At 44.3% G+C, this 14,571-nt stretch overlaps 1 protein-coding gene across 2 annotated transcripts in view; it reads left to right on the forward strand.

Moving 5' to 3' along the window:
• LOC102105551 (contactin-4) overlaps nucleotides 1–14,571 on the forward strand; it is a 267,243-nt gene that overhangs the window by 139,411 nt on the left and 113,261 nt on the right. For both annotated transcript variants that reach the window (XM_088061668.1, XM_088061669.1), the window contains one exon: nucleotides 961–1,098. In XM_088061668.1, the coding sequence (XP_087917794.1) occupies nucleotides 1,044–1,098 (55 nt within the window). In that variant the 5' untranslated portion in view covers nucleotides 961–1,043. The remainder of the gene's footprint in view (nucleotides 1–960; nucleotides 1,099–14,571) is intronic.

Raw genomic sequence — 14,571 nt, forward strand, 5'->3', positions numbered from 1 at the left:
AGGTGGAATGGGAAAAATATCCCCTTCTTTGAGCAGTGTGGGAACCTTTCCTACAAAGCTCTGCCTGGCAGAGATGCTGCCCTTTGTGTGCTGGATGAAAAGAGAAAAGTTACAGAGTAGGCAATTACTCTGATTTTCATTTTCATCTGCAGAGTTCACTAATTACACCAGCTCACCCCAGAGAGGCAGGGAGTGAATCTCCCGAGGGCAAAATTAAGAGAGAGCAGAAATCTCCCAGCGACAGGTTACAGTCCTTAATCCTAACCTGCCACCATGAAATGGTCACAGATCACTGCTGAGAATGATTTGAAAGTCAATATAATAATATTGACTTTCAAAAATATACATAATTAGAATTTTTATAATATAATAATATTAATTGTTACTGTAATTAATATTATTATAGTATTGTATTATATTATTAATATATTATATATAATATATTTATTATATATAATATATTATAATTATATGTAATATAATATATATTATAACGTATTATATGTTATAATAATATATTATTCTATTATTAATATTATTAAATACAATATAATGTAATATGTAATATAATGTAATATAATATAATAAAATTAATATAATAGAATAAAATTAATATAATATAATATAATATAATATAATATAATATAATATAATATAATTAATATAATACGATATGATATAATATGATATGATATAATATAATATAATATAATATAATATAATATAATATAATATCATATCATATCATATCATATCATATAATATCATATCATATCATATAATATCATATCATATAATATCATATCATATAATAATAAAAATATTATAATTATTAGAATATAATAATAAACAAGTTTCTTTGTTGATCCTCAGATACAACTTCCCTGGAAAGGAAGAAGAAATTGTCAGCAAAGAGGAGCCCCCAGCCTAAATCTCCTTGTGATCTGTTTTGTTTTGCAGCCTGAAGCTTGCCTGAGCTTTCCAGGGAGCCCCGTTGTGCTCTGTGATTCCTGGGCTGCTCTCCTCTGCCCCTGGAGCTGAAGATGAGGTTGCTATGGGAGCTGCTGGTGCTGCACTCGCTCACGGTGTGCCTGGCAGGTGAGGTGTCCTCTTTCCATCCCTTAAAACACCAAAATAATAAATAAAACACCATAAAATCCATCCATTAAAACACCCCTGCTTTCCCCACTAATGCCAGAGTGCCCTGTGGTTCACGTGCCAGGGCTGAAATACCCAAATAAATCCCTGTTCGTGGCCTTTGTTACCGAACGGGTCCAGGTAAAACTCATTTTCCTCTTGGTCCATGTCTCCCAGCCCGAGCACAATTTCTCAAAGCTCTGCTCTGCCCCTTTCCTCTTCAGAGCTGCTGTTGATGGGAGTTGTTTTCCCTCATTCTGTGTTAAGCATTTCCCTGCTCAATTAAACCTGTGGAGCTTTCATTAAAGTGGTGTTGTGTTACAGCTGAGCCCTCGCTCCATTTAACAAATAATTAGAATAACATATTCCAGCCATGCAAGCATCCCCTGCAAGCGCCCTTGTTTAACCTTTTCCACCCAAGTTGCAATGTTCAGAGCATTCCCAGAGAAATTCCCAGAGATTTTTGAGGGATGTGCCTTTTTCCTGGAGCTGAAACAGTTCTTGAGAACACTTTGGGTTTGCAGAATGAGCAAATTGATGTCACTGTCATTGGTTGTGGCATCGCCTCTCCTGGACCACACCAGGACTGCCCAAGGCTGTCCTGAGCCTTTCTCTCTTTGCCACATCCTTGATTAATTCCTCCTTACTCTGCCATTATTATTCTCACACGTGTTTTGTCCTAGGGAGGGAGTCAGGCTTTAATTAATGTTTATTGGTGTTAACCTGGATTGCTCTCATTTACCTGCTGCTTGCTCAGATTCTTTTGCTGCTTTATTTATTCACTTTTGATTTCTCCCCTTTTCTTTGTGCTCACTGTCAGGTTCCTTTTCCAGCATTTTAGGTAGTAACAAAGTACTTAGAGCAGTGTTTCCTTTTTTCTGCTTAGCTCTACTGAACATAAAGCGACTTTTCTTCCGGTACTTAGGGGTACCTATTTTTGAAATTTGCTTCCAAGTCTTTCTAAATGTGCTTTGACAGTTTCTGAGCTGGCAGAAAATTGGATGCAGAGAGATTCTGCAATGCAGAGCCCCCACGTGTTTCGGGAATTGCAACCCCAGGGAAGTGGGGCTGCGGGAATACAGCGAGGATGAGCCTTTATTTCAAGCAAATAAATAAAAGAGTGGGAAAACAAAAGCATGGAAAATTTTTTTATTGTAATTTCTCTACTTGAAATACCTATTGCAAACTGCTTAAGGTCAGCAAAATAAAGTTTCAGGGGGATTGATTTGATGGGGTTGCTTTTATCAAAATATCTGTGTTTAATGAAAATACATCCTTCCAGCATTGGCTTGTCCCCCGTTATTCTGCAGCAGCATTTTCCCTCCTCTTTGCAGTGCACTGAATTTACCCAGGCCTCAGATTCTCTGTCCTGCTGAGGGAAGTTTAACAGATGTATGGGGAGAGGAGTGCCAGAAGTTTGGTGTGAGTTTTAGAGCAGGTGCTGAGTGGGGAAATGGTTTCTTTTTGCTGCTCTGGGCCGACTTCTTCGGGCAGGTTTTAAATCTGGAATGTTCTGTGGCTGCCTGCAGCATTGTCTGAGCTGGCTGCAGGCAGGGAAGTGGATGTGCTGTGGGAATTCTGGTGCTGCCATGAGCAGGTCTCCCTCATTTGGGCTCTTTTTAAGGGATGCACTTGGATTGCTTCCCAGAGACGTGGGAGTGTTTTGTGTCATGCTCTGGTGTTATGAACACATGCACAGGTGGCTGTTAAATACTCCGAAGTTAAGGGGGAAACTTGTGTTTTCATGTTGAGCAAACCATTTTTCACCCTTGTGAAAAAAAATATTAACAACTGAGTTATAAAAGAAGTAAAAAATACAGTCTGCAGAAAGTTTTCTACCAACCCTCCACAGCGCTTTGTGGAGCCTGAGATGACTGGGGGAGTTAAGCTCGATTCTTAAACCTGGAAATGGAATACTTGTGTTTGGTTCTTGTGACCAGAGTCAGACACAGCCCAGGTGTCACCCTGCAGTCGGTGTCTGCTGCAGAGAGCAGGGGGCTGCTGAAGGATCAGGTTTTGGGCTGTTGACAAATCCCTGTGGAGTTTTGAGTGGTGCCACCATCCCGAAGCAGCAGCATCCCCAGCACTTCCCTGGGGCTCCAGCCACTGCCACCAGCTCCTTGGGCCTTTTCTGATGTGTGTGCTTCCTAAATTGCACCAAAACTTCCCAAAGTGTCTCGTCCAAGCCTTGAACCAGCCCAGCACTGCAGGATCCCGCTGTGTCCTTGAGGTGCCACTTGCCCAGGACTGCCACTGCTGCTCGCTGTCCACAGGGACGTGTGGGAACTCACAGTGCTCAAATCAGAGATTTTTTGGCTTCAGGCATTAGCTTGAGCCTGTGGGAAACTGAGTCACACAAGGTTCTCACTCTGGTCTGGGAAATCGTAAGGAGGAATTCAGACAGTCCTTAGAGAAGGAAAACAACCTGTGCAGGTGTTGTTTGTTCCTTGTTGTTTAGAAGTGATTGAGGGGTGTTGTTCCAACTGCCCAATGCTGGTGATGTGTTGATTTCATGAGCAGTGAGAGTTTCACCTCTCAGACCTGTCTATAAAAGATCTGGAAGAATAAAACTCGCTCTCTTGTGCAGCTTAGCTGAGAGAGTCTGTGTGGTGCTCCTGCTGTTCCCAGTACAGTGTGACAGGGACGCTGCAGCTGGCTCTGTGTGCTGGGTGTTCAGATCTCACTGCTCCTCACAGAGCTGATGAAAAGCTCACACAGAAACCTCCGTCAGTCCCAGGGTGTTTCTAAAGCAGCTGCCTCCAGATGCAGCACTGCTGGTGATTTCAGGAGCTCTCCCACCTCCCTGGAAAAGGCTGAAGGTCTTCCAGAGCCACCAGCCCCTTCCAAGCCACCAGCCAGCCTGGGACCTTGTTTTCCAGACTGTTTTTCGCCGGTTGTTTTGAGGTTGCACTGCTAAAAACCCGCTGATGCTTTTTGGACTCCGTAGTTGGTGTGGTGCTCAGGGTTTCTGGCTGTGTTCTCAGGAGTCTTCAGGTGTCAGTAGCTGCAAATGAATTCTTTGGTGGCAAACAGCCCTGGTTTGTTCAGGCTCTCAGATTCCTGAAACAGCAGCTGTGGTGCTGATAACTTTTCAGTGTTGGAGCGTGGGATGAGAGGCAGAATAAGCTGTGAAAAGTAGCACAAAGATCTTCAAGTCGTGATCTTGTTAGAAAAGGTTCTCCCTTGGGCAGCCCCACACATCCCAAAAAATCATTGGTGTCCAGCCAGGACAGAGTGATGGTGATGCCTGGAGAGGCTCCTGGAGCAGAGCTGGGCAGATTAAAGGAATAAATCAGGGTTTATTTTTATTAAAACCCTTCCAAGGATCACCTTGGGCAGTGCAAGGGCCCGGCCCTGGCTGCAGCCAGGATGGGCCCCGGCTCAGGAGTTTCACACTTGGATCAGTTCTGGTCCATTTCCACCTCGGGGTGAATTGTGCAATTCCAGCTGCAGGTGATGCAGTCCCATCCTCCCAGGTTGCTCCATCAATTCCCTGCTGGTTGTGCTTTTTGGGCCTGGAGCTGCAGCAGTGCCCTCGGTTCTGGGGCTGGGAAAGGATTGTTGTGTGTGCCTGAGCTGGGAGAGCTCGCTGACACTTTGTGTGGAGCTCAGAGTTATGTTCCAGTGCAGAATCTGCAAAATGTGAGAGCTGAAACTTAAGGCATCAATGGAAACAAGAAGCATTGCATGTGCTGAGCCAGACACGGAGGGAGATGTGACATTGTGCGCCTGCATGGGCTGGACGAGTCTGAAAGGAAATTTTCTGTGTTTTCTGTGACTTCTGTGCCATCCTCTGCCTCATTAACCTCCTGGAGCAGAGAGTTTCTCTGCTGAAGTCGCATTTGCATGTTAATGAGCTGCAGTGGCACAGACACATTAATGTCTGAGTGTGCATATGCATATTTTATGGTGGGATTTAACCATTCACCTTCTGACAGTGCTGTGGGTTAAACTCAGCTTAAACACCCAGCCTCTCTCTCACCTCCACCCCACTGCAATGGGGAGGAGAATCAAAATTAAAACCTGTAGGTTGAGATACGAACAATTTAGTAATTGAAAGAAAGTAAAATATAATGGCAAATACAATAGTATTATAATAAATAATATAGTAAATAATACAAGAAAATAATAGTATTGTTTACTTAATAATAATAACAGTGAATAATAATATAAAGTAACAAACCAAGTGATGCACAATCAAATTGTTCAACACCCACTGACCCATGGCAGATCCTGCCCTGAACCTCACCAGCCCCTTCCAGCTGCAAGCACCACAAAAATACAGGAGCTTTAAGAAATTAATTTGTCCTGGAGCTCTTGGTTTGGTTTTTTTTTATTGTTTTGATTTGGTTTTGTTTGGGTTTTTTGTTTTGTTTCACTTTGGGGTTTGTTTTATTTGATTGGTTTGTTTTTTTGTTGTAGTTGTTGTTGGGTTTTGGGTTGTTGTTTTTTTTTAGTGTTGGTTCAGGATCTTTCCCCAAAACTTTTTTTAACAGGAAAATATTCCCAGAGATGCCTGTCCAGCCATTCTTTCTCCTTTTATCTCATGCTGGTCCAGCACAGCAATACCCCAGCAGTGGTTCAGACCAGAGTGTTTAAAGCACAGCTGTGCAACTCATGGGAGGGAAAAAATGCAATATCGAGTCAAATGTTTTCCATTGTGAGGCAAAACCCCCATAATTTATATCAATACACTCCAGTGAAATAGGGCACCCAGCTCTGTTAAAAATCAAACCTCAAAATTCACAGACAGATGAGGATTTGCATTCATTCTGCTCTCCAAGCAGCTGCAGGTTTCGTACCAGAGAAATTCAGCTAATTTCGTGTCTGAATATAAATAATTAAAGCTGGGAGCCCTGTTGTACATATTAAATTATGGTCTCCTCTAAACGAGGCCGCAGTTCAATTTGTTCAGTGGGGTTTTTTTTCTGGTGCTGTGTAGCTCCCTCTGCACTTTGATGTGAGCAGGAAGCTGGGAAATGATTCATCTGCTGCTGCCCCATAATTAATTAATTTATATTTTGGTCAGTTCTGCAGCACTTTGCATTTCTGGAGCCGGCTGCTTAATTAATGTTTGTACAGCAGAGGAGGCAGGGAGTGACTCCTGGTACTCCTCAAACACCACCCAGCCCTGGGCACCACTGCAGAAGGGTTTGAAAATCACATCTGCCTTGCCTTCATACTTTGAGTGGGGTTTTTTTTCTGATCATTTATGGGTTTTTCATCTTCATTTCCAATTCCTGTATTTGGAAATCCCTCAGGAAAAGGTGTGGCCCCCCAGCAGGGGGGTTTTGCAGGCAGGTTTTGGGTGAGCAGGTCCTGGATCCACCTCTCCTGCTGGGATAAGAATGAATAAACCTCAGCTGGACAAAAATTCCTTTAAACTGAAGCCAGAAGAGTCTTGGCTGCCCAAGTGGGGTTCTACAGCATCGCTCAGCTGCACATAGGTGGGAAGGAGAGCTAAGAAAATGTAATTTATGCTTATTTAGGGATTATGTGGCAAGTTTTTCTGTGATTGCAGAGGATTTGAGTCAGCCTCAGGAGAAGTCTGTACCCATTTCCATTCCTGATCTGTCAGCAGCAAAGCCCTCGCTGGATGTGACCTGATTGATTTGGGCCATCATTTCCCAAATTATGAAATCAGAGGCCATATCAATGCCATCTTCTCATTTTTATATACAGATGATTAGGTATATGATGTTTTTCTCTGTTTAACACTCAAGTCCATCTGGGCAAGTTTAATTGCCTCTTTCTCAAAAGTTAAGAAGGTGAGATGGTGCACTTTAAATAACCCAGGGAGCAGACAGACACTTTTCTGAGCAGATGTTCCAACTCTCTGGCTGTGTATTGATCCCCTGTGTGTTTGATATGATGCCCCTTTTCAATTTAGCTCCTTTGCATTTGAATTAGTGTGTAGGTGTTGAAATTAAATCTCATTTAGGGACTTACAGAAATACCTACTTTTCCACGCATCTATCAGATTAGGGAGGATATGGACCCAAACTGATTATTTATTGCCAGTAAAAATGGGTTTTATGGCAAAATTTGAGGTGATTAGTCAGGTGTTTTATAGGCAAAATACTGTGTGATTCTTAGACAATCTAAATATTATTGGAAAGGGGCTTAATTTTGTAATGCTTGTGTGGTGGTGGAGAAGAGCGAGGTGAGGGATGTGGTGCAGTGGGAAACCTGCTGGGTTGGGCTTGGAGCTCGTGTTTGGTGCTCAGCTAGTGAAAAAAACCTGTCTGTGTGGGGATTTCCTCCCTGCCTGGGCACAAAATCTCTGCTCCTTTTCTGCACACTTTGCTGGGGATTTTCATCATTTAGAGCACGAGGGGAAGCAGCAGTTCCCAGGGAGCCTTTTGGGGTGAAATGGCTGGGTTTGCTGCAGCCCTTGGAGTGGCTGGAAGCTCCATCATGACAAGAGATGCTGATGGCAGCGATCATTTTCACTTGGTAAAGGTCCCTTGGCGAAGGGGGATCATCCAGGGGGAATAAAAGTCAGCCTGCTGTAGATACATGTTATATTGTTGGCTTTTCGCACATATTGGAGGGAATGTTATACGTATAAGATTAGAAAATTTTGTTGTATTAATATAGTTTCCTTTATTTCTGTTATTGATGAAACTTAGAAATAGTGGTATAATACATATATGTTAGGCTATGGCATAGTATTAAAATAAAAACTGCTTTTGTTTGTATAACCCAAAGACTGAAAAGATAACTAGGGAACCCCTGCATTTGTAAACTCTCTTATCCAGATGAAGACAGCAGTGACCAGAACTCTGGGGGAGGAATTTATTGCATTTCTGGTATCAGGGAATGTAAATCTCAATGGCACCAAGAGCATTGATCTCTTGGGAAGGGGGCAAGAGAAAACTAAACAGAAGAACACCAAAGATCCTAAGGAGAATGTCTGAATATGTGTGAGAATTTATGGATATGTGGTAGGGTTCTGTTTTTAAGGGACAATCCTTTGTCAGTGAGGTGTGCTCTCTTGGCTGAAAGCAGAGACACCTGGCCCTATCTGTATACTTTATTTTTCTCTCCTAATTGTTTTTTTATTAAACTTTTAAATTCTATAAAAAAATATGTGGAGCTCGTTTTTCACAAGCCCAGCTGGGATAATGAAGTACCACAAACGTGGGCAGAGCAGAATCCCTGACTGCTCTGTTGGATGTGGGACAGATACAGCACCTGAGGCTCCTCACCACCCCGGCATGTTCTTGTAGGGTCTCTCCCCAAAATTACTGTCCCCTCTTTCAGCCAGGCCTGGCTGTCACAAGGGCTCCAATTTCTGCAGGGTTGAGGCCATTAAATAGAACAGATTCTGATGTGTTTTTGCAATTCATGCTCCAAGTCAGCCCGTGGCACATCAGTGTAAGTTCTTTTAGAGAACTGAGCACAGAACGCTGCGGTTCAGCTGGGCATTGTCTGATGCTGCTTCACTGAAGCATTTGTCAAATGCTGTGACAGGCTGTGCTCAGAAATCAGGAATATGCTGCTGACAGGCTGCACTGACTCATTATTGTGAGTTTTAGGAAAGATTTCCTGTGTATTACCTTGAAGAAACAAAACTTGCTTGTTATCCCTTCAGTGCTTCAGTCTGGTTTTCCTGATGTGTTTGGACTTTTTGTTTTGCAGTAAAATACACATATTCAGCTTCATAAATCAAGCTAAGACACAATTGTTAAATAGTCTGTATCTTATTAATTACTCTGTAAAGCAAGGCAAGCATTACAACCATTTATAATTGACTACTGTAGAAGCTGCTAATCAATGAGACAGGAACTAATTAGCCAGCCAGCAGTCAGCATCTCCAGCTGAAGCTGGTGACTTTAAACTTCATTAAACTTTCCAGGTGTTGGGGAAAGTATGAAAAATATAGCTGTCTTAATAGGTTGATGTGTCTTAATTCCAATTTTCTGAGTTGAAATGTCTGAAGATTGCATCTGTTTTAAGGGAGATTGTCATTTATAAAGCTTCCCATGGCTGTCTCCCACAGCTGAGAAGAAAATAAGCAGTTTGTGTGTGGAAGTTTTGAGCTTGTCCCAGGAACAGCATGAACTTTGATGTGTCTGACATTCCTCTTATCTCAACTTTTAATTTGTACCTTTTGCCTTGCCCTTAATACTTTAGGTGATTTTTTCTGAATATTTTGGGTTGTTTTTTTGGGTTTTTTTTGTTTGTTTGTTTTGTTGTTGTTATTGTCTTTTTTGTTTGTTTTTTTTTAAATGTTCATTTCTATTTCCTATTTCCATATTTGGAATCTGCAAAATAGATCCCTGACGTTAGCATTGTTATAATATTATTATAATATGAGATTAGAATCATTGTTTCTAATTGTGAAACAGGGATAATGCAATGGATAATCAGTGACACTTGGAAGAAAAGAAATGATTTGTGGCCTTCCAGCTCAGGTGATGTCATGAAATACTCCCTGGGAACTCAGGCTTTACTCCTGGAACATTCCCTCTCCCATTTTTATCTGGACCATAGGAAATGGCATTTTCTCCGGCCTCACACTGGGTGGGCTTTGCTAGGAGACATCTGAAGGAGGCCTTGAAAGAAGGCAGGGGAGTGGCTGGGCTCCCTGGGGTGTGAAACTGGGATGAAAAGGGGCTGGGAGCAGCTGGATGCACAGCTGGGATGGAGAGGAGAACTGTGCTTCTCCTCAGCAATGGAAAAATTGGTTCCAAATCCTCTCTGTCGAGGAACTTAAATTGTCTTTTATAACATCCCTGAAAAGTAGGATTACAGTGACAAAAGATCACAGCACTGGGGTATTTTTGAGCTTTGCAGCTGAAGTCCAGGTTGTGGTGATTTGACAATAACTGGAACAGTTGTTTTCTTTTCTCTCTGTCTGCATTTGGTGATCCCTTTGAATGCCTGACACAGATCTGATGCCCATATTCTGCAGCCAAGTTTCCAGCCTGCTTTTTTCGGTTGGTTTGTGACCAAACTGTAAAAGAGTCAGTACAGACAACTCTGAAACTGGGAATATTATTGCCATGGATGATACTTACTGCCAATTCAAGTTAAAAGGGGAGGAAGAAAGGCTTAAAGAGAGACAAGCTTTGGCCTTGTGCTTTTCTTCCTGAGGGAAGGAGCATCTTTGGGAAGAGGCAGAGGTGTGGGAGCAGAGCTCAAGCAGAGGAGTGTTAGATCTGCCAGCAGGGAAACTGCGTCTAACACCACAGGGCTGAAGGAATCATGGAAAGAGACTCCCAAAAAATCTCTTCTGGACCTCAAAATGGGGAGAGCTGAAGGGGGAAGGGCCTGAGGAGGCCGTGAAGGACAGCAGGAGGGGTAACCTGCTGCATGAGGGTGATCTGGAAATGTTTTTGCCATTGGCTGTGTTTGCCTGTATTTGGTTTCTTCAGCCCCTGTGCGTTGGGAGCATCGAAGCACTTCAGGAGAGAAAACAAGTTTGAGAGGCAGAGCAGGCATTAATCAGACTGGAAGATGGATTCCTCAGCTGGGATAAAAACGCTCTCCATGGCAATCTCGTGGTGCCTCTTTGAGCTGGGAAGCCCAGCTGTGATTCTCAAGTCAAGTGGCCAAGAGCTGTTATCAGGAGCGGCTCATTTCAGGAATTGGAAAAGCTCTGCTGACTCTCAGTTTTTCATCCAGAGGGTGAGGAGAGGCTCTGGTGGAGTGGGCTCCTCGGGATGTGCTCAATTCCCCACTCCCTTCCCAGAGAGGCAGCACAGTGAGCACAGAGTCCTCATTAACCTCACAAAAGTGAAATGGCCAGTTCAAAATGTGGCCATGAATTCCCAGAATGTGTAAAGTACATCTGCCTTTCCTTCCTTACAATACTTAAACAACAAGGCCTGTACCCTAAAGCCTGTGTCCTCTTTTTGCCTCAGTGAAAAGCAGAGTTTCCCTGAGTGTTTTCCCACTTGTTATAAAATAACACTGTACAAACAGCTCGTTGGTAAGTAATCTGCATAGAATTCCCCAGTATTTATTCATGCTGACTTTTCTTTATTAAGTGTAACAGTAACATTTATTGACCTCTGCTGCATTCCTGAGCAAACTTGAATGCTCTTGTTCCTTTTTTTTTGGAATTTGTTGGTATGTTAGGATGGAATATGGAATTTATCCCCTAATGAAAGGCGAGATGCCATCAGTCAGTGGGAGGAGAGAGAACCCGGTGCTTTCCCATGGAAATTATGTGAGCTCTGGAAGGGAGCCAGGCATTCATTTTGGTAAAATGGGGTTTGATAATTGAAACTAATTTAACATCGACCCCATTAAGTTGCATTTTATTGCTCATTTAATAAGCCTGTCTCATGAGCTCCCGGGACTGGGAAGAGGCTTTGGAATGTGAGATTTTGATTCATCAAAGCTGCAGCCACCCCTGCAGGTGAGCTTGCCCTGAGGGGTCAGTGTTGGTGTGGGGTCAGTGTTGGTGTGGGGTCAGCACTGCTGTGGGGTCAGCGTTGGTGTGGGGTCAGCACTGCTGTGGGGTCAGTGTTGGTGTGGGGTCAGTGTCGGTGTGGGGTCAGCCCTGCTGTGGGGTCAGCACTGGTGTGGGGTCGGTGTCGGTGTGGGGTCAGTGTTGGTGTGGGGTCAGTGTCGGTGTGGGGTCAGTGTTGGTGTGGGGTCAGCACTGCTGTGGGGTCAGTGTTGGTGTGGGGTCAGTGTCGGTGTGGGGTCAGCACTGCTGTGGGGTCAGCACTGGTGTGGGGTCGGTGTCGGTGTGGGGTCAGTGTTGGTGTGGGGTCAGTGTCGGTGTGGGGTCAGTGTTGGTGTGGGGGCAGTGTTGGTGTAGGGTCAGGACTGGTGTGGGGTCAGTGTTGGTGTGGGGTCAGCGTTGGTGTAGGGTCAGTGTCAGTGTAGGGTCAATGTCGGTGTAGGGTCAGCGTTGGTGTGGGGTCAGTGTTGGTGTGGGGGCAGTGTTGGTGTGGGGTCAGTGTCGATGTGGGGTCAGGACTGCTGTGGGGTCAGTGTTGGTGTAGGGTCAGTGTTGGTGTGGGGTCAGGACTGCTGTGGGGTCAGTGTTGGTGTGGGGTCAGTGTTGGTGTGGGGTCAGTGTCGGTGTGGGGTCACCCAAAGCCACCCCAGCCATGGCAGGGACACCTCCCACTGTCCCAGGCTGCTCCAGCCCCAATGTCCAGCCTGGCCTTGGGCACTGCCAGGGATTCAGGGGCAGCCACAGCTGCTCTGTTTTAGAGCACATTTATTGACTTCTGTCAAAAATCTCCATTTCAATCAGCCGAGGAGCTGGATCTGTGAGTTTTTAATTACATGGGATTCCCATCTTCTCCTGCCCTGCTTCTGCTTTCCTCTCTCTGTCTCTCTGTTGTCTCACACGATCTATTTCACCACTGCTGCTTATGACTCATTAAATAATCTCATAATTGGTTCTCAGCCTCTGGGTGCTAATTGCAGCGAGGCCCTGGCTGATGGCTGCACACCCAGAGCTGCATTTATCAAAAATCACGGGGCAGAGGAAGGTGTGAGGACGGGGAAGTGCAGCTGTGATGGATGTTTGTGTACAAACACCTTCTCCTGGGGCTGCTGCTGTGGGGATGATGAATTACTGGAGCCCTTCCCGTGGGAAGAGGCAGCAGGAGAGGAGCTGTAAGAGTGTGCCTGGCTTGCACCAGGGGTCTGGGGACAGGGAGCTGCTCCTGGGAATGCTGCAGTCCTGAGCAGAGGGCTGGGAAGGGCAGGGCAGCTGAAAAGTACAGCTTAAACCACTCCAGGAATCACAGAATCATGGGAACACAGAACCACAGAATCATGGAATCACAGAATCATGGAATCACAGGATCGCAGAACCAAAGAATCTCAGAATCACAAGATCATGGGAACACGGAATCACAGAATCATGGAGTCAAAGAATCATGGAATCACAGAATCGTGGGATCATAGAATCACAGAATCATGGAATCACAGGATCACAGAACCAAAGAATCACAGAATCTCAGGATCACAGAATCATGGGAACACAGAAACACAGAATCATGGCATCACAGAATCACCAGGCTGGAAGAGACCTTTAAAATCAGAGTCCAACCCAGCCCAAACAAACACCTCAACTAACCCATGGCACCGAGTGCCACATCCAGTCTTTATTTAACACATCCAGGGATGGTGACTGCACCACCTCCCTGGGCAGACCATTCCTGTGCTTTTTCAGGAACGTGGTACAAATCAGGTGGGAATGTGTAGAACCATCTGAAGTTGAATCCACAGCTGAAAAGCACTAGGAGAATCCAACAGGAGCTGGAATTCAGTGGTCCTTGTGGGTCCTTTCCCATTCAGGATTGATTCTGCACTGATTTAGCTGCTGATTCAGGATCCAGATCACATTTGAACACATGGGTAATGTCTCCATTTTTAAATATACACACAGGAATATGAAGAGAAATAACAGAAAATGTGTACTTTCAAATCCAGCTCTCACCCATCGTGAATCAGCAGCATTTCAGGTATTGCTCAACACAGAACCTACAAATCAAAATTTTAAATCGCACTATGGGATTCAGAAACAGAAAACACTTGGATTTTACACTCCTGAAGGATTTACAGCTCCTTTTCATAATCAAAATGCTTCTGAGGCTGGAGTTGACCCAGGGAATTGACTGAATTTTGGTGCTGGATTGCTGAGTCTTCTCACCCTCTGGACACATTCCCCATGCCCAGGCTGTTCAGCACTGCTTGGACACTCTGGGAAAGTCAGGAGCTGCCCCAACAAGCTGAATAAAAGCACAGAAGATCTGACCTGGGACTTGAGCGAGAGAAATCTTAACCCTTGAATTGTGGGAATTATTCCTGGAATGAGGATGTTCCTGCAACAACCACGTCACCACAACAATGGTCTGATTGCCGTGCTTCTCCTTTTTCTTTTTAATAACACTGAATCAAACATCAAAAATTTCATACAATTTCCATTTGTTCCAACACAGAAACTCAGTGTTTTAAGCTCAGGTGTGGCTGTGCTGGTTTGGAAAGCGCTGGCTGGGTAGAAAATGTGCTTGTGGCGTGGGTTTTTCTGGGGGGTGGGAGCGAAATGTGCCTGTCAGAGCTTTGCAGGATTGATCTGTGCAAGGCTGTTACCCTGGGAGCTCTTGCACCTTGGAGTCAGCACTGCCGTTCTCACTCCCTGCAAGGTGCTGTGCTCAAAACCGGGGCAGAGGCTTCAAAAGCTTCTCCATTGTGACCTTCTTTAATGTGACATCCAATTACCGCTAGAATTCCACCGCCCCTTCTTATTTTTAAGTGGAGGCATTCTCTGGCATTTCACTGCTGTCTTTCAAAAGTATTTAGGGGATGCATGGAGCAGTTAGCAAGGGTTTTGGTATTTAAGGGGTATCATAACAGCTTTTTTGGTTTTTTTAAAGCCCATTTTTAAGGTGTGTCAGCTGATAAAACAGTGAGGTGAGGGTGGACACAAGGATGAATTCCAGCTGGAAAAGC

This window comes from Pseudopodoces humilis, chromosome 13 (genome assembly GCF_049639895.1).
Source record: "Pseudopodoces humilis isolate 2021_Gansu_Grassland_sample_001 chromosome 13, ASM4963989v1, whole genome shotgun sequence".
NCBI lineage: Eukaryota > Metazoa > Chordata > Aves > Passeriformes > Paridae > Pseudopodoces > Pseudopodoces humilis.